Source organism: Nyctereutes procyonoides, unplaced genomic scaffold (assembly GCF_905146905.1).
Source record: "Nyctereutes procyonoides isolate TBG_1078 unplaced genomic scaffold, NYPRO_anot_genome, whole genome shotgun sequence".
NCBI classification, from domain to species: domain Eukaryota; kingdom Metazoa; phylum Chordata; class Mammalia; order Carnivora; family Canidae; genus Nyctereutes; species Nyctereutes procyonoides.
In genome coordinates this window covers 35,677,374-35,697,986 of record NW_026575030.1, presented here as the reverse complement: position 1 = coordinate 35,697,986, position 20,613 = coordinate 35,677,374, and the positions used below count along the sequence as shown (strand labels likewise).

At 34.9% G+C, this 20,613-nt stretch overlaps 1 protein-coding gene across 12 annotated transcripts in view; it reads left to right on the top strand.

The window, feature by feature from the left end:
• Nucleotides 1–20,613, top strand: part of DZIP3 (DAZ interacting zinc finger protein 3) — an 85,968-nt gene that overhangs the window by 57,673 nt on the left and 7,682 nt on the right. For 11 of the 12 annotated variants that reach the window (XM_055316420.1, XM_055316418.1, XM_055316415.1 and 8 more), the window contains 9 exons: nt 1,430–1,595; nt 2,912–3,001; nt 3,155–3,282; nt 11,370–11,438; nt 13,705–13,801; nt 15,279–15,382; nt 16,891–16,978; nt 18,835–18,936; nt 20,172–20,297. In XM_055316420.1, coding sequence (XP_055172395.1) covers nt 1,430–1,595; nt 2,912–3,001; nt 3,155–3,282; nt 11,370–11,438; nt 13,705–13,801; nt 15,279–15,382; nt 16,891–16,978; nt 18,835–18,936; nt 20,172–20,297 — 970 coding nt within the window. The remainder of the gene's footprint in view (nt 1–1,429; nt 1,596–2,911; nt 3,002–3,154; nt 3,283–11,369; nt 11,439–13,704; nt 13,802–15,278; nt 15,383–16,890; nt 16,979–18,834; nt 18,937–20,171; nt 20,298–20,613) is intronic. The other variant, XM_055316419.1, reaches the window with a different exon arrangement.

Sequence of the window (20,613 nt, the reverse complement as noted above, 5' to 3'; positions counted from 1 at the left end):
CCATGTCTAGATGCCTTAAAAATAACTTACTGAAGAGTGAAACAGTGCTATCAATCATTTTGCTTATGTTACCTAAAATATAGACCCAAATCTAGATGATCATCAAATTACCCAGGGAGCTTTTTTCTCATATGAGAATTTTCAAATATGCACAAAAGAAAAGAATATACATTTACCCTAGTAAATGTACCTGTCATCCCAATTCAGTAATTACACTGTTTTTCCACATTTGCTTCATTCTTCCCTCACCATTTTGTTCAAGTGTTTTCAATGCCAAATTTTATTTTACGTCTACGTGCTATAGTTTTCATTTCTTAACTGATACAAACGTTTTCCTGTATTGTTACACTGCTATTGTTAAAATTTAAAAACTTAGGAATTATCTGGATGTTTTCAAAATTACAAATTGATCTATATATTTGCAGTTCTCAGGGGACCTGCAAAAATAATAGTTTTAGAAAAGCTCTTCAGATAATTTGGAAAATTAATTGGGTTTGGAATCCAGTGGCCTACACAAGCAATTGATTTCATTGAACTTTCCAAACGTTTCTCAAAATGTGAGTCATTCTAGAATACCTCAGTGATACCTAAGACTATTTTATATTGTTTTACAAGTTACTCTACAAGCATTAGAGGCCATTGTTTTCTAGGTCTCAAGTGCCTAAAAGTAATCATCCTAAAAATATTTTCTTTCTATCCACTAATCAAGTCATTTATATCATGTTACAAGTAAAAGTACTGTTTCTTGTTACCATTTAATGAGATTAAGAAGGAAATTTATAGCTATAAATAGTAGGACAACTTGAAAGGATAGTAGCATACATCTAAATTTTAGATATAGGTATAAAATTAGCTGTCATTGTATTTGTAGTATTTTCATTCCTTTTTTTAGTAGTTTCTAGTTACTGAAATCCATGTAATAGCACTGCAGTTTCTTTTAAGTCCTGTTACCAAAGAAACCTCCATATTTAAATCTACTCTATGTTGCTATATGTAGCCCTCTATCTAAATGTACACTGGACCTAAAGCAATGAAATTAATAAAGTCAAACTACTTGTTGAGAATGCTATAATGATAAAATAATATAGTATAACTGGAAATGCTTCTCAATATTTCCCAAAGTATTGTTTCTCTAAAAGTAACTGATGTTAATGAACTCCATGATCTCATAATTCTTGGTAACACTAGAATGAACAGAGTACATGTACATATCTTAATTGAGTAATAGCTCATAAATGCTAAATAAATTCATTATGAATTGTAATGAGAAATACACAATATGAGCACTGTCTAAACTTTCTTTGACCATGAACCCTTCTGATGCAGAATATTTCATGAGATCAATAAAATATTAATTTAGGAAGCAGTGGCTTAGATGAAAAACACTCAACCATTATAAAAGATTACATTGATTATGTCACCACTGTAGCCCAAATATGATAGGAAAGGAAGAGCAGTTGAAGAAAGAGCAAGCCAATCTATACCCAGTCAGTGGATTTATGAAAGATGATACAAGTGATATCCAAGAGGATTCTGCAACTGAAGACAAGTTCTATAGCCTGGATGAATTGCATATTCTGGACATGATAGAGCAGGTAAGCCTGATCAGAGAGAGTACAGCCCAGCCTTCCTTCCAGAAACAGTTGTCAACCTTTGTTTTCTCCATGACTCTGAATAGCATGTTAGCCTAGTGTCTGTACTGTGTTTCTGTGTTTGTGATGAACAAGTAAAAACAGAACGGGGGAGGGACAGGGATAAATGGAGGAGGAAAAGAACCTTAGGAGCCAAAACTTTTCACGTTAACCCTCAAACCATTTCCTGGCTTTAACTCTTGGGCAATGTTGATTACAAATGCATTCCTTGCGAAAGGTTTTCATATATCACAAGGGGGAAAAAACTTGTCTTCATTTCATTGACAATTTTGAGAAAAATAGTTTACTAAAACAAAGCTACTTCATTTTAAAAAAAATAAACTGGTTGTAAGCATGAAATGTCTATAAAAATAATAACAATATACAACAGTTTTTTTTTTTTTTTTTGTTTCCTTTCTTACTAGCAGTCACTGCTGGGAATGATGTACCTATATGTGAAGGTACAGGGGAATATGATTTAAGTGCTCAGCAGAACACTAAATCAGATAAAGCATATGACTTTTCTGTTAAAATCACTTGATTTAAATGTAGAATTCTATACTAATGTAATTTAATGATATCCTGTTCCACAGTATGTAGGAATATTGATTGTCTAAGGGTACAGTTAGTAAAAATGATTCCCTGGCTGATAATGGTCATCTTTTCCCTTTCTAATTGTAATAGAATATGTATATTTTTACTGAAATGGCAGTCTTAGCTTTGAATGTCAGACTGAAGTTTAAATATGAGGCCTTTGGTTTGGAAAATGTTTACTCCCTCATTTATTCGAAAAATGTTTAGCACTTTTTGTCAAGAGCTATGCTAAAACATGGTCTTTGTGATCATAGTATTTATGATCCAGTGGAGCAGTTGAATATTAAACTAAGGTGGTACTGAGTAATAATTGTTTGGACACTTACCACTGCCTGAGTTAGAATTCAGGCTTCTCCACTTTCTGTGTAAACCTTGGGTAAGTTACTTAACTCAGTTTTATTATCTCTAAAGTGGGAATAATAAGTGCCTACCTCATATGCTTTTAACAACAATGAAAGCAATACTGAAAAAGGCTTAAAAATATGGTAGGCATGCAGAAGACCAGTAACCGTGGGATTGTTTAGTGAATGCTGTAATTGGGGAGAGGTGGGTTTATCTGCACCAATCAGAGAAGTGATGTTGCATGAGTAGGAGTTAGATGACAACTTTAAATCCCCTTTAACTAAAGAAGTAGTGGGGTTTTTTTTAGAGGAAAATAAGGCATGCATATTCCATTCGCTCATTAGGGCTCAACCAGCAAAGCAGAATATGGAGAAACTGAGAAGGAAAAGCTTGCTCGGCAACGACAGCTTTATAAATTACACTATCAGTGTGAAGTAAGTACTTTTGCCATTCTATCTGAAGCAAGTCAGGGGTATTGAAATGTTCAATTTAATGGTAGTTTCTTTTTTTGAAGAACCCATTTTTTCTTTCAAGACTATGGTGACTTGAATAGAATTAACTGTGAAGTACTATTTTTCATTGATCAGGATTTCAAAAGACAATTGAAAACAGTGACTTTTCGGTGGCAAGAAAACCAAATGCAGATTAAGAAGAAAGACAAAATCATTGCATCTCTGAACCAACAAGTGGCTTTTGGAATCAATAAGGTTTCCAAGTAAGTGCAAATCTGTTGATAACAGGAAATTCTGGATTTGCTCCATAATGAACACTATCTTTAAAAGATAATCCCTGTGTAGCCACGAGGTGGCATTGTGACTACACATTAGGAACTGCTGAACTACAGGCCTGTACTTGCTTAAAAGCCAACCATATTTTTGCCTTGCCAGCTGGATTGAGAAATAAGCAACTGCTCACTCCATATATCAAGCTTTACATGTATTGGCTGAACAAGTGTGATTATAATAGAATTACAGGAGAAAGATAATTAACTTTCAGGTCATGATTATAATTTATAAAAATATGACCAATGATTTGTTTTTCTTTATAGCATATAATGAATACATTCCTCAAAGCCACCCGTGAAATCACTTGAATGCTTTTTTGGATTGGTCTCAGAGTTTTTGTGTTCCAAGACCAAGAGATTAAAAATGAATCAAATTTCTAATGACTCCTCCCTCCCGACAGTCTCATTTCCCATAACAATCTTAATTATTAAATACCTCAGACTAAAAATTCTGACTCATAGGGAAAAATGAATGGCCTTGTTATATTCTTTTTGTACTAATTACAGTCTCCAGTCAGTATTGGTTGAAATAATAATATTATTTATGATACATTTTAATAAGTGGTAATATTACAGGATAGCAGTTGTTCATGAAGTCTAATTTGAAATCCGTTAGTTCTTAGACTGCTAGTAGAGAGAATAGACAAGTTCTAAGGAATATCTTAGAACTTGGAGTCCACAGTATTAATTATGAAATTGGAGAAATATTTGGCAGAGATTTAGGTCTTAAATTATCTCTCACATATGATATGCACCTTGAAGGAATTCTTGGGGAGCGGATGCCATAGCGCTGGTAACATAATCTCAGTTAAAAACACTTTGGCTTATCCCTTCTAGAGTCACAGAGATCCTTCAAGTTCAAGGAGGTGTTAGGACCTAAGATAGCTTTGGCAAATCTAAGCTGGCTATAATCACTTAACCCACACTTCAGGGATGCCTTGGTGGCTCAGTGGTTGAACGTCTGCCTTTGGCTTAGGGCGTGATCCCAGGGCCTCAGGATCAAGTCCCACATCAGCTCTTTGCGTGGAGTCTGCTTCTGCCTCTGCCTGTGTCTGCCTCTCCTCTCTCTCATGTATAAATAAATAAAATCTTAAAAAAAAAAAAACACACTTCAGGGTTCAAAACTTTGTCTTTTAGCTTGAAAGGCAGTGACCAATCCAGACATATGTTATATAATGATCAGAAAAGTAATACCATCCATGCAGATGAGCTGCTGCCTCTCTCCTTTACCATCTGAGGATATCCTTCTTCAATTCTGATAGCTGATCCAGACACCCTAGTATGCTTGAGATTATAAAGAAACCATTTTAGGGGGTGCATATATCTTCATACAAGGAACATTCAGTGTTGAACATTCACCATTTATCAAGGGCCCACTGTGTGAGAAGAATTATGTAAGGCACATGTAGAAGATACCAAGACATGTCAGACATGGTGAGCTAATGGAGAATATAGATTAATTTGTTTAAATTTACTTAAAACAGAGGGACTTCTAGTTCTACCAAGAAGTAGTAGTTCTACTCCTTGCAAGTCCTCCTATTTACAACCAAAACACCCTAGATTTAACACGACAAGCAAGTCTAAGAAGACTCTAAAAGGTAGAAGAAAGCAGACTAGACTCGGTCTAGAGACTTTGGTATTTGAGGAATGATACGGTAGTGAATTTTCCTTTTTGCCTCTCATATGGACAGGGTAGCAGAAATTACAACCTGGAACAGCCAATAGGTAGGGTGGGGGACTTGTAGAAAAGCTTGTTTCCTCTCGCCAAAGGATCAGAAAAAGGAAGATATAAAACCCCAAAACCTTTTTGGCTTATCCCCTTACTCTACTCAAGCACCAATGGTCCCATACCACCCCTTGGAAGCAGGTAGTGTGTTCTGACATTGGCAGATAGCAGAAACCAGATTTCCTTGCTGGGGTAGTATTGGCAGTCCTGAGTGTATCCAGCTAGTCTTCCATTCCTCACCAGGCAAAAGCAGTTAGTAGGGCCCAGCAGGAAGCTGATTTTTTTACCCTACTCAGAGCTAAAAAGCAGAATGAACTTCCACATCACTCATCTGCATTGAGGCAGAGGGTCCATGTCTGATTTTGGTGGGATGTTATTAGCAGGGCTGAGTGAGATTCTAAACATAAACACCCACTCAGCCCTCACACTACACAGCAACAGGGGGTCTTCTTGCTAAAATAATTAAAATAGAATCCAAAGTCTCATAATAACCAAAATACCTAGGTATACAAAGAACGAGGACAATTACAACATGAAAGAAAAGACAGTCAACAAATGACAACATTATGATTCAGATTTGAGAATTGTTTGACAAAGATTTTAAAACAACTGTCCTAACAATGCTTCAACATGAAAATTGAATTATCTTTAAATAAATGAGAAGCTATAAAATCCTTGCAGAAATTTATAATAAGGTATGGAAATTATAAAACTAAAAAATACAGTAACTGAAAATCTTGCTGGATATAATAATATTCAAGATGACAGAGGATTGATCAGGTGAACTTGAGGACAGACCCTACTATTGGTTGCTAATTTCTGCAGTACCCTGTCTATATATGAGAGGCAAAAAGGAAAATTCACTACCATGTCATTCCTCAACAGTAAAAGACATTACCATTACCTCATCTGAACAGCAGAGAGGAGGATAGACTAGGGAAAAGATTTTTAAAAAAGGACAAAGTCTCAGTGACTTGTAGGACAATAATAAGAGTTAAAATTCTTACCAGAATATCAGAAGGAGAGAAAAGAGATTGGGAGGAGGGAGTGTTAAAAGAAATGAGGTGAAATACATAAATTTACAAATTCAAGAAGCTGCCTGAATCCCAACTAATATAAACCCAAAGAGGTCCATGCCAAGTCACATAACTAAACTACAGAAAATTGAAGTAAAAAAAATCTCAAAAGAACCAGAGGAAAAAAAACATGTGGGAATGCTAATTCAAATAACATTGCTTTTCTTTTTTCTTTTTCTTTTTTTTTTTTTAAAGATTTTACTTATTCATGAGAGAGAGAGGGGCAGAGACACAGGCAGAGGGAGAAGCAGGTTCCATGCAGGGAGCCTGATGTGGGACTTGATCCCGGGACTCCAGGATCACACCCTGGGGCGAAGGCAGGCACCAAACCGCTGAGCCACCCAGGGATCCCCTAACGTTGAATTTCTCATCTAAGATCATGGAGGCCAGAAGGAAGTGGCACATTATTTAAGTACTGGAAGAAAGGAAACTAAAAACAACAAAATCTTGAATCCTATATCCAGCAGAAGTGTCCTTTAGGAAGAAGAGAAATAAAGACAAGTCTCAGACAAAAGAAAAGTATAAAAATCTGCTGCTAATGCTACCATTAAAGAATAGCTAAATGGGAGGTCTATAAATATAAAGGAAATAATAGAAATTTTTCAAAAAGAACATCAGAATGAGTACGGGGGCGGGGTGTAAATAATAAGAGTCCATTCTGTTTCTCATTAATTTCTCAATCGTATTTGATGCTTGAATCAAAAAGTATAATACCATCTTATGTGGAGTTCAACTTGTAGAGGAAATACTTACAACAATTGTAATTTAAAAGTGTAGCAGGTAAAGAGACCTATATGAAACTAGGGAAAATCTCACTATCAGTAGACTACATATGCATTTTGCAATACCAAGTGCAACTACTAAAAGCTACAGAGAGAGATATGGATTCAAGGTGAATCCAAAAACTTTTAAATAACCCACAAAAAGGTAAGAAAAGATAAACAAGAAACAAAAAATGATAGACTTAAGCTCAAACATCAATAATTACCTTACATGTAAATGATTTAAATACATCAATTAAAAGACACTGGCACAGGGGATTTTAAAAATAAAAAGCTGTAATCCAACAATATGTTGTTTCTAAGAAATTTCAGTTTTATCAACATAGGTTAAAAATAAAAGAATGGCAAAATATATACAATGTAATCATTAATCAAAAAACAGGAAGGGCCGGCAACCCAGGTGGTTCAGCGATTTAGCGCTGCCTTCGGCCCAGGGCCTGACCCTGGGGTCGCAGGATCGAGTCCCACATCGGGCTCCCTGCATGGAGCCTGCTTCTCCCCCTGCCTATGTCTCTGCTTCTCTGTGTCTCTCATGAATAAATAAATCTTAAAAAGAGATAAATTTAAAAAACAGGAATGGCTACTCTAGTATCAGATAAAATGGACTTCAGAGCAAAGAAACTACTGAAAATGAAGAGGGACATTACATAATGAAAGGAACAATCCACCAGGAAGACATAACAACTTAAAAGTGTATGTATCCAACAACAAAGCCTCAAAATATATGAAGCAAAACTTGATAGAATTGTAAGGAGAAATAGAAAAGCCTACAGCTATAATGTCCTAGATTTCAGCACCCTATTCTCAGGAATTTGTAGGACTACTAGATAGAAAATCAGTAAAGATAGAGAACTTCTACAACCCCATCAACCAACAGGATTTAATCAATATTTATCCGACACTTCACCAGACAAGAGCAGGATACATATGCTTTCAAAGTGACCATAGGAAATGTACCATACTAGGACATATCCTGAAAGAAAAAGCCAAAAGAATTTAGAGAATGTGTTTGTGTCCACAAATAAGTATTTAAATCCATCGTTAAAAAATAAAACTTCCCTATTTCCAGTAAAAAAAAAAAAAAAAAAAACAACCAAAAAAACCTCCTAGCCCATAAAACAAACCTCAACAAGTTTAAAAGATTGAAGTCATGCAAAGTATGCTCTCAGATCAAAATGTAGTGTAACAAGAAGTCAATACCAGAGAGATAACAGGAAAATCTCTAAACACTTAGAAACTACACAGCACACTTCTAATCAATACGTGGGTCAAAAAAGAGATTTGAAAGGAAATAAAAATATGTTGAACTAAATTAACATTAAAATACAGTATATGAAAATTTGCTGTAGACATAGCTAAAGCATTTCTTTGAAGATTTATAGCATTAAATATACACATTTGAAAAGAGGAAAGGACTCCATCTAATATAAGCTCCCTCTTCAAGAATCCAGAGAAAGGAAATCAAAATAACCTAAAACAACAGATGGAATTAATAAAGATTAGAAGTAATGAAATTGCAAACAGAAAATAAAATCTATGAAGCAAAGAGCTGTTTCTTTGAAAATATCAATAAAAGTGATACACCTCTGTCAAAACAAAAAGAAAGAAAAAGGGAGACCTATATACCACCATCAAGAATGAAACAGTGATGATACTACAGACCCTGTAGACAGAATTACGCTGAGTGAAAAAAGCCGGTCCCCAAAGCTTATATACCATATGATTTTATTCCTATAACATTCTTGAAATAACATTTTAAAAACTATTAAATGACATACTAAAAATGGAAAACAGATTAGTGATCCAAGGTTAGGAAGAAGAAATGGGAATGAGAACAAAATGAGGTATTGTGATAAAACTGTTCAGTGGCTTGACTATATCCCTATCAACATCCTGGTTATTATATTATAGTTCTGTAGGACATTTGCATTGGGGAAACATGAGTAAAGGGTACATGGGATCCCTCTGTATTATTTCTTACACCTGCACATGAATATGTATTTATCCCAGAAAGTTTAACATTTTTTTTTAAGTACAGTTAACCCTTCAACATGGGTTTGAACTATGTGGGTCTGCTAATAGGCAGATTTTTTTTTTAATTTTTAATTTTTATTTATTTATGATAGTCCCAGAGAGAGAGAGAGAGGCAGAGACACAGGCAGAGGGAGAAGCAGGCTCCATGCGCCGGGAGCCCGATGTGGGATTCGATCCCGGGTCTCCAGGATCGCGCCCTGGGCCAAAGGCAGGTGCCAAACTGCTGCGCCACCCAGGGATCCCAGATTTTTTTTTTTTATATAGTACGGTACTATAAATGTATTTTCCTCTTCTTTATGATCATCTTAGTAATATTTTTTTCTCTCACTTCATTGTAAGAGTATAGTATATAATACATATAACATATAAAACATGTTACCAGTAAGGTTCTGGTGGTCCACAGTAAGCTATTAGTAGCTAAGCTTTTGGGGAGTCAAAAGTTATATACACATTTTCAACTGCATTTGCTAGGGGTAGGTATCAGTATCCCTAACCCCTACATTGTTCAAGGCCAACTGTACCTATAAATAACTGTCAAATGGAGCCTTACTTAATAGGGATTTTATAGGGCAAAAAAGAGTATTGTGGTTTTTGTGGTAAGGAAACTTCATTGGAGACAATATTGAACCTTAGCTCTGTAGGATGAGATTAGAGAAAACACAGGGCATGTAGGCTAAGAGGAAACGAGTGAGCATAGTGTGTGTTCTCATATAGCTTTTAAGCTTTTGTTCAATTCACTTAAACATGTTCCAAGAGTATATGATAAAAATGAAAATATTTTTAAATTGTAAAATGTGGATTTCTTTTACTTTAGAATGTGGTGTTTATCAGGAAGCAAAAGAATCTTTTTTCTTTGGTGTAATTCAATGTCAGTCCTACAGTGTTTGTGAATGATAATTGCAAAATTAACCAAGAAGATTTATATAATAGCAACATATTTTGAACAAACCACAGTAAGCACTTACTAAATTTAAAGTAATTACTGTCAGTAAAACCCATATAATAAGCTTGATAGCCAACCAGAGTAAGCTTCAGAACTTTAGATCTTGCGGAAAAGAATGTCTAATCTTACCCTTATGTTATTCATGAGAAGAATAGGACTAAGAAGTTATGAGTGCCTGAACAGTTATTTCCTATCCAAGCTGGATGATAGGAAATATACCTATATTATCCTTTATTATTTAAAAGCCCAGGTCTTCTGAACTCCCCACCACCACTATCAGCTGTTTACTGCCCACTCTAAACTAGAGCTCGGTAAAATATTAGAGTAATGGAAGCACACAAAGGGAAGGAGAATGTCAGTTTAAAAACTCCTACTACCTCTTTTTCCAGCTCTCTGCATACTCCTGCATACCATAGTAATAAAGCTTGTTTTCCTTCTTCTTTACTTGGGAACATGATCTCTTTTGTGCAGAAACAGACCTGGTTTCTCTTCATTGCATTTTCACTTTTATAGCACATTGATTGTAAGACTCTATAGCTTCTAAGAAGCTTGGAGTAAAGGTGAGTGGGTAATTTAATCTCTGAAATCTACTAGGAAGCAGTCCAGCCAACATTTAAAGTCCTTGTTTTAATGCTGTCATTCTAGTAATTTATATTAACCCAAATTCCTGTGTATCCCAAGGTTCTGAACATAGCAGAACTTAAAGAGAAATGTGCTTTTGCTGTAAATTTCTTCATATTATAGCAAATTAATGGGTCAGTATAAAAATTTAGTTGTGAGGAGATACATAGCAGGACAAGGAAGGAATATCAGAAATGGTTTGTGAACATATATCAGCCAAAAAGTATTACTTTGTACTTCTCTTGGTAGGTTCTTGCATATTAATTTTAAGCCAATTTTATATAAATTTTTTACCCAATCTTCCCATGATTAGGTCATGTCAGTGACTCCCTAGTTAAAATTTACTGTTTTAATTAAAATTATTTGCACACAGCTTTGTTACTACTGTATGTAATATCTGATTCTTTCAGACCTTAACCCAAGTCAATAGTTTATATGACTTGACATAATAACTTTGTAAGAAAGTTAAAGTTCTCAATCCTTCCACAGGCCTAGAAAATCAGAACATACCATCTGTGTTTTCTTGTGGGTAAAGTACAAATTGCTAAAAATATTTTTCTGAGTCTTCAGACTGGAGATACAAGTTCTTTTTGGCTTCGGATTGATGGGGTTAGAACTTAGTACTTACTTTCTTTGGGAAGTCTGTGAATCAGACATCAGGAAAAAATAAATAAATAAATTTCAGAAGGATTAGTTGTAGAAGTCTTATTAGTTTCAGGCTCAATATTTGTGGTCCCAAATGGTCATACATAGTCTCTCCTCAGCTACAAGTAGAGCTGTTCTGACTGTATTATGACAAATAATTTCTAATATATAACACTTTCATCTTTTCTCAGATTACAGCGTCAGAGCCATGCTAAAGATAATGAAATCAAGAATCTTAAAGACCAACTATCTATGAAAAGGTACAAACTTAAGTCTTGCTTTGGTTGAATGTATATCTCTAAAATGCTAGGTATTCCACTCAGCATGTTCCAGGATAGCCATATAATTTATTATCCAGTCTGGGCCATTTTTGAGCATGAAATTGAGACTGGGACAACAGTTACAAATTGGAAGTGTCCTAGGCAAATTGGGAGGTATGTTCACCTTAGCTCTGGCCCTAGAAAACTGCTGAGATTAAATTAGCAAAGTTATGGTCCCATGACAAACTAGCCAGGCACCAGAGCTTATGTGTTCTTATCTCTTTGCCCTAATTGATACTGCTAATCGTGACTGATTTATGAAATTGAATTTTATTCTGATCACATATTTTTGCCTGTAGGTAATTTTATAACAACTGTTTTTGAGATCTAATTCCTATAGCATAAAATTCATTGTGTTAAATTCTACAATTCATTAGCTTTGAATGAACCATCACCTCTGTCTGATTCCAGAACATTTTTATCGCCCTAAAGAAATCCTGGATCAATTAGAAGTTATTCCTCATTCTCCCCTCCCCTAGCTTCTGGCAGTCATTAATCTATTATTTTCCTTATTCTGGATATTTCATATAAATGTAATCATATAATAGCCTCTTGTGATTAACTTCTTATGCTTACTATTTTGTACATCTATATTGTAGCATGTATCAGTATGCATTTCTTTTTATGAGTAAATAACAGTCTATTGTGTAGATATACCATAACGTGTTTACCTTTTCATCAATTGATGGGCATTTGTTTCCATTTTTCCAATATTATGAATAATGCTATTATGAACATTTGTCAGCAAATTTTTGTATGAACATAAAGTTTCAATTCTCTTGGGGATATACCTGAAAGTAGAATTGCTGAGACATTCAGTAAACTCTTTTTAACTTTTTGAGGAACTACCAAAACTTTTCTGACTGACTAACCATTTTACACTCCCACCAACAATGGATGTGGATTCTGGTTTCTCCACATCCACTACAATTGGTAAAATAAAGGCAGATAATCCAACAAATATTTGTGAGGATGTAAAGTAGTGGTTTAAGTTCTTTGTTTTTTGTTGAGTTTTGAGTTCAGTGCATGTTCTGAATACAAGCCCTTTATCATATACACGATTTGCAAATAGTTTCTCCCATTCTGTGGGTTGTCTTTTTACTTTCTTGATGATGTTCTTGAAAGCACGAAAGTTTTTAATTTTGATGGAGTCAAAATTTTCTCTTGTTCTTATAAGCATTTTTGCACAATATTCAATGCATAATAATTCCTCTTGGTTGAATTAATATATATCCTTGGATATTTTTTTCCCTCAAAACACTCTGGCCATAGTGGTATTAACAGTATATTGTCTTATCAAACTTCTCATCAATGTCTGTCAAGTAAGCAGGCATCTGAGTGTTTCTAATAAAACATTGAGGATAGCCTTTACAAAAGTCCTTATTACAATATTATATTTCCAATTAATTGTTTCCTTTAAAGACATAATTTAGTTTGTATGCCCTGAAGTTTGAGGCTCGGATGTAGGAAGCTGAAATGAGATAGGAAAAAGAGAAATCTCATAGGTAGTCTTTCTCTATAATGTTCTTCATAAATAATAATCTTATCTCCTTCTCTCCCTTTCAATTTGTAGAATTTGTTTTCATACTAAGGTGTTGAATGTGAGCTGAGATCCTGAGATAACCAGTGCAATATTTTAATGTAGCAGTTTAGCTTTAATGCCACAAGGGCAGGGATGATAAAAACCTTTGTAGTTGCTAGCTTAGGGATATAGAAAGGCTGGTAGAAATTTTATGTGAAATTTAATGATAATAGCTAGCATTTATTTAGTACTTAATATGCACTAAACCCAAAATGCTTTTATGTATATTTTCTGAATGAGTTTTCACCAACAGTCCTTTGAGGTCAATAATATAGTGTTCTTTATTTTCACATGTAAAGAAACTGAAATACAGAGAAGTAACTTGCCCAAAGTTTCACATTAATTAGATTTCAGAACTCAGATTCATCCTCAGACAACTTTATTTCAGAGTCAAGTTTTAAATCCTAGTCCCTATGTTGAAAATTTTAAAACTTCTATGCTCTTGGTAGTAAAGGAAAACAGTAAGGGCTAAGTAATGTCTTCTCTTGCTTTTATATACTGTAAACTTTTACAAGAAATCATTTCTTACTCAGTGAATAGCTTCAGTCCTTCTCCCTCCTGAATAAGGTGAAAAGTCTGTCTTTGCTGCAATGTTGTTGACTCTTTAATGATCATATATTTCAGATCTCAGTGGGAAATGGAGAAGCATAATCTGGAAAGCACAATTAAAACATACTTAAACAAACTGAATGCAGAAACTAGCAGAGCTTTAACAGCTGAGGTAAAAAAAAAAAGAGAGAGAGATGGGGTGGGGAGGGAAGTTTTGCTTGTATACTAAAGATTTGAAAAAAAGACTGTTATAAGTGAACAGAAATAATTCATCTTAGGACTAGCCAGAAGAACATAGCTTCAACTCTTAAGCTTTTTTGACTCATTGGAATTTTGTACATGATTACTTCAATGTTGATAACTTTATGTTGTTTTTCCCCCAATGACTTGAGGAAATTGGTCTGCTTCAGTATGTGTAGCAAATATATACGTTTTGGGAAAATCCTCATGAAGCCAGGTTACTAAGCCAAATTTCTAAGAATAACATTTTACTGCTTCTGGAGATAATATCTTTCTTTATTACTTTCTACATAGATCTTCCCAAAACCACATACGCATCATACACTCTAATTTCAAAAACCAGCTTACCTTCTAGGCCCCCAGAATGTCACTCAGTTTCTTCTAAGACCTAGAACACCACAGCTAGGGTCTCTTCCAAAAGATATGATTATATGTATGTAATTTTTATTTATAGATAACTAAACTTTTGATATACAAGGAGATTCAAATTTTTAGGAAGCTCACTAACATTAAGAAGATTATAAACCTTCCCATATCTGTCATGCCAAAGCTATATTCTTTAGCAGAAGGCTTGGAAATCTGGAGGTCAACAATCAAGGAATGATACCTGAACCAAAAATCCCTGAAGATTAGTAAAATTCTAGCTATAACCGAAAAACAAAACAAAACCCTCAGATCACATTAAGAGCTCAAATTCGTGTATTTTATTTCTCACTGCTTTTAGTCAGAAAGTTTATTTCTACTCTGCTATTTTATTAACACTTAATGCTGCCCTAGAATATAACCTATTTTCAGGGAATATTGAATGATTAGTGAGAAAAAACAGGCCAAGTGAGCAATGCAGCAGTAATGGTGCAGAAGGGTATGGGTAGACAGACTCAAACCTGCAGGATAGCTGCTTGGACCTCCATTAGTTTTTCTTAGATTACCTCCCAAAGCCCACAGGAGAAGTGCATGGTCCTCCTGTGTGGTCTGATTATTTTCTTAACCCTTCATCAATTAAACAAAAAAAAGCGAATAGTGGGACTTCTTTTGAGTGTTCTTAAACTTAGCCGAATTTGAGTTACTCGAGAACTTTTAAAAATCCCACTAATCAGGTTGCCCTTGGTATCAATAAAATTAGAGTCTCTGACTAGGGCATTTTTTAAACTTTCTGAGGTGATACCAAGGTATGTTCAAGTTTGAAAACTAATGTTCTGGAATGTTTACTAACCCAGTAACCATTGAGTCAAAAAGTTAGAACTGCAGATTTAATCAGAGTTTTTATAATGTATGATGGGCGGTCAAGAAACTCATGTGGTGGAAGAGATTGAAAAATGCTTCAACTTTACTTGAAATGGTTGAAAAAAGAATGTGTTCATTTACAAAGACACTTTCAACTTCTTTGTCTTTCTCTCAAAAATCCGTAGGTGTATTTCTTACAGTGTCGTAGAGATTTTGGTTTGCTTCATCTAGAGCAGACTGAAAAGGAATGCCTCAGTCAGCTTGCCAGGGTGACTCACATGGCAGCAAGGTAACATTTCCCTCTTCCTTAATGAGTCTTTATCTCAGAGATATTCACGAGTGGCTTTAAGGCTGAATAGAATCTGTGTTTTACATGTGTGATGTCAGTCTTTGAAGTGAACAAACCTTTATTTTTTTTAAACCTCAAAAGTCATTTAGTCACTTTGATGCTTTTACCTGGTTGCTTCTGCTGAAGCACTGAAGTCTACTGGGTACAGTAATAGCTGCAGACACCTTTTTCCCTTTCTCTGTAGTGAGGTAGATAAAAAGTCTCAGAAACCTGCATGAAGACCAGATACTTACCAAACAAGTTGGATTCTAAGTGGAAAAACTTCTTCTAATTGATTTCTAATGCTTGATTTTAAACACCTTTGGAGTACATTGAAGGAAAAATCAGTGTTAACACCTAAAATCGTATGTTAAAGGCAATTTCTTGCTATGCTATAATAAATGGTTTTCAAATATCGGGCAAGTTGCATGAGATTATCCTTAAATTTATAATTTAATTTGGAGTATACCTTCATACTAAATTAATTAGCATTCCTGGGACCAAGACATCATTATTTTTAATGATTATCATTTTAATGATCATCATTATTCTTCAGTTCTGAAGAATCAGAATCTCTGATGTTTAGCAAGATTCCCAGGATATATTGATCTGCATTCAGGTCCAGGAAGCACTGTTGTAGGTGATCAGTCTATCTTTGCTTGCTCTAGAAGGGGCACTCTAAAATATTATCAAGCCTCTTTGTGTAAGATGTTCTCAGTGATAACTTGTTCTGTTCTCTTAAAGCTGATGTGCTGGGTGATACTGAGGTGGGGATGTTATAACAGAGCCTTTTGAAAGGCCTCATGAAATCTCTCTTCTAGAGATGGCAGACCTTAAACACCTCAAAGCTGTTCCTACTTAAGTCATTTGGTGGGCATGTTTGGCAGAGCTGCTGTGTTTGTGCAATTTAGGCACTGCATAGAGGCAATAATCTAATTAATCCTCACAGAAGAGGTACTTCTTTCTGATTTGCCCTCCCATAAGGACTATCCTTTCTAATTTGCAGAAGAGTGGATAGACCAACCATGGCACTGTGAGGTCAGGGTTACAGTGAAGATAGTCCAAAACCTGCTTCTAAGAGGGGTCAGCATCTTTGAGAATGCTTCTGCATTGGATGGCGAGGGCAGTTTCTGTCTCCTTACTTCAGTGAAGGGATTCCTGTGTATAGGTTTTGTATGTTCTAAAACATATATATATGTTTATATATATAGCCAAGATAGAAGAACACTTGATATTCTGGAAGCAGAAGTAATATTTGCTCTTGAAAAAAGAAATCTTATGTATTCCCAGTCTTTGTTTTATTTTTATATCGTTCCATACAACTTTGTGCCCGTTAGAGGTAATTGTTGGTGATGGAGGTAATTTTGTTGTTGTTTAATATATGCTAAAGAATATAATAGAAATTTTTGAAGACCTATGTGGTATATAAAAAGAAAGAACTTTCTCTTGTGTCTCCTTTCCTACACTAGCAATCTGGAATCACTCCAATTAAAGGCTGCAGTAGAGAGTTGGAATGCCATTGTAACAGATGTTAGAAACAAGATTGCATTCCTCAGGGTAAGTGGTGAAGTATCTCTGTAGTAAATTGATTGAATGTTATAGATGGTATATACTTAAAGAAACATCTAATACTAAAAATAATTACTGAAGAACTTTAAAGAACTTTTTTTTTTTCAGTTAACTAAAGTTTATGCCTTTTTAAGGTTCAGATCGATTACTTTATGCATGTGACCTTTTCAGGCCTTTCAGGTCCTTCATACAGGACCTGAAATGATAAACTCAAAAATTGTGTTTCACATCTAGTTTTCCTAAAATTCCAAAGTTGATGCTGCTCCAGTCAAAAATAAATGTTTTAACTTGGTCTGAATAATTATGTGTTTATAAAATTTAAAGCAAGATCAAGCAGACCTGTATTAGTTTTCAATCTTAAATTTTTATATAATGATTTCATAATACAAAATAATTATTCATTATTGGTTTAATAGAATTAGGACTATGCTTAAGGTAATCTAAGGAGGTAACCCACAGAATATTAATTTCTTCATTTGGCTTTAGGATATTTTTGTATTATATCTTCGAGTAAATATAATAGGGGTGCCTAAGTGGCTCAGTTAGTTAAGCATCTCCCTTCAGCTCAGGTCAGGATCCCAGCCAAGGTACTGAGATTGAACCCCACATTAGGCTCCCTGCTCAGTGGGGAGCCTGCTTTTCCTGCTCCCTCTCCTTTTTTTCCCTCTTATGTGCACTTGCTCTCGCACGGTCTCTCTCAAATCTCAAGTAAATAATAAAATTTTTCAAAAGAAAGTAAATATATAATGTCATTGTTTTGTGATTTCACAACACTGCTAGCAAAACAATGATATTTAATTGTGACCACAGCCTCAAAGTATTACCTTCTGTCTAGCTTTTCCTTTGGTGGTCTTGACTGTTTCTCTCCCAGACTCTTTCTTATTCAATTCTTAGTGATGCTCAGCATTTATGTTTGGTTTATTCAGTTCTGACCTCAAAAGAGCTGCCTCTTTTTCTCCATCCTTTTCTTTCAAGTACATGTCTTCTGTGTGAAGTATCTAAATGTTTTGTGTAAGCATTTCTTTTTCAGCCTCTGTGGGTTTTACAAAACAATACTGTAGGGATCCCTGGGTGGCTCAGCGGTTTGGCGCCTGCCTTCAGCCCAGGGCCTGATCCTGGAGACCTGGGATCAGGTCCTACGTCGGGCTTCCTGCATGGAACCTGCTTCTCCCTCTGCCTGTCTCTCTGCCTCTGTCTGTGTCTCTCACGAATAACTAAAATCTTTAAAAACAAACAAACAAAAAATACTGTAAAGTAAGATGAGGACAGTGCCAACAGATGTTGAAAGCATTTTGTTGAGTTTCAGGGATTAGAGTCATACTTTTGGCAAAATCCAATAGAATAAAACAAAAGTATATTTGATACTAGACAAAGCTAGAAGTATAACTTTCAAATAAACAAAATGTGTTTAGTGAGTATTCCCTAAAATTTCCCCTCCAGTGAACATTTACAAGTAGCTCAACTCTTTGTCAAAGATACTTTTCCCCCATATTTATTAGCCTGTATTACTCATAGTTTCTTGAATCTTTAGATGCTTTTCCCTTTATATAATTGGTTCTCATTTAGGGGCTGAAAATTATGGAAATACTGAGGAATTATCACAGGAATTATGTCTCTATGTATCTTGCCAACCGACAGATACTTCTAAAAATACAACTTTTTACATTTGAGGATAGTGTTACAGAATTATTTTTATGTCAAAAACTGTTTTTATGTTATTCCTGACATAATAGGTTGAGAATAATATTACATGATTTATTACTCAAAACTACATCAAGTGTTCCCATATGCTATTTCTTTGAAGTTGATTTTGCTCTAAAATATTGTTTCTCTTCTTCTACTAGACACAGTACAATGAACAAATTAACAAGGTGAAGCAAGGGTTTGCCTTGAGTACCCTGCCTCCAATCCAACTACCACCACCACCACCTAGTCCTGAGATACTGGTAAGAAATATGACATTTTGAAAAATGGCAATCTTTATCTTCATGAACTGTTAAAGGCTATATAATAGTGAATATTCAGTATATTTGAAGTGTGTTCAAAATAGAATAGGCACATGTTGTACATACTGTTTGTAATTATGTCCATTCTTGCTATATTATCTCCAGATAATATAACTAGTTGGCTGGCTTAGCTGAGGCCAGTATATAGTTGTATTATCACTGGATTTTAGAGAGGCATTTAGTATCTAAAGAGGTAATGTATTTTCATTCATCCTGTCAATCCCAGCTGCAGTGTAGGAGAAAACTGATGAATGTACAGAATTCCCATGCTCTCAGGTTACCCTGATGACTAAAACATCTTGGCATAGTACCCTAGCTGGCTAGACTTCATCCCTCCACTTCTACTTTTGACATTCTTTTCCTTAACTTTTATCTTTTATTCTACCTTTCACAGCTTCAATTGATGCCCCTTCCCTGTTTATTGTCGGGAATCAGTGGGTCTCAACTAGATAGCTCTCTGTCGCATTATTTATATTATCTTCTGGGAAACATAGTACCTTAACTCAGTATAATTCACACAGCTTTCCAAAAAAACGTTTAGGAGAGAACCCTTAGGTCATAATTTTTATTATCAGAACAGATCTGGAAATATGTGTGAGATATTTAGTGGCATATCAGTTTTCAACAGCATTTCTGCTTGTAGTTGAACTTTGAAAATGTTATTTCTGTAAATAGTTGAGTGTATCAGAGAACTTAAGTATATGAATTGTGTGTAGTTACACAGTTTCAAAAGCAGAATCCAAAACTAAAAGCATAATATGGTATACACCGGGGTCTTTAGAATGCAGTATTGCCTCTTATGTTTTTGGTCAGTTCAGTTTTTATAGAAGTACTACATTATGAACATTCTTATGCTAGGTTTAGAACTTTATCATACCCAACTACCCTGATTAAGGAATATATTAATGTAAATGACGTAGTTACCTAACTAGGTAGAAAGAAGGTAAGACTAGAACCCACTTCTCGTCTCTGTTCTTTAGTATATTTGACTACCCTTTGCTTTTCCAAGGATTCATACAATTAACTCTTATGAAAACACCACGTGTAATGCTGGTGCTTTGTATCTAGATTTCAAATTGCTTTTTCCCCCCAAACATTGTTCTCTGAGTTTAGATCATTGCGTATATAAATATAAATGTATAGGGTTTTTGTTTTTGTAACCTTTTCTGTTTTAGATGCAGCAGTTCTTGGGAAGACCCCTTGTGAAAGAATCTTTCTTTAGACCCATACTCACTGTTCCTCAGATGCCTGCCGTTTGCCCTGGAGTCATCTCTGCACCTGGCCAGCCTAGAGCCCCCCTGGTACAGATCCTTTTTTGGTGAAAATCTATTTCACCACAGTAGATTTCTTGAGTCAGTGTCATCTATTTATTTGATAAGTAGTGGTAGTAGTGGAGGGGAGGATAATTGGATGAAAATTGGATGAATTGTTCTATTTGAGGCACTGTGCTAGGAGCATTACTTACATTATTTCATTAGCTGATTAATACATTTTTATAGTAGACAATTCTTATAGGATTTTAAAGTTTTGCATCTATAATAGGCAACAATAGAGGGTAAATGACATTTTTAATAACTATATTTTAGCATGTTTGGAAAGATTAATACACACATAGGA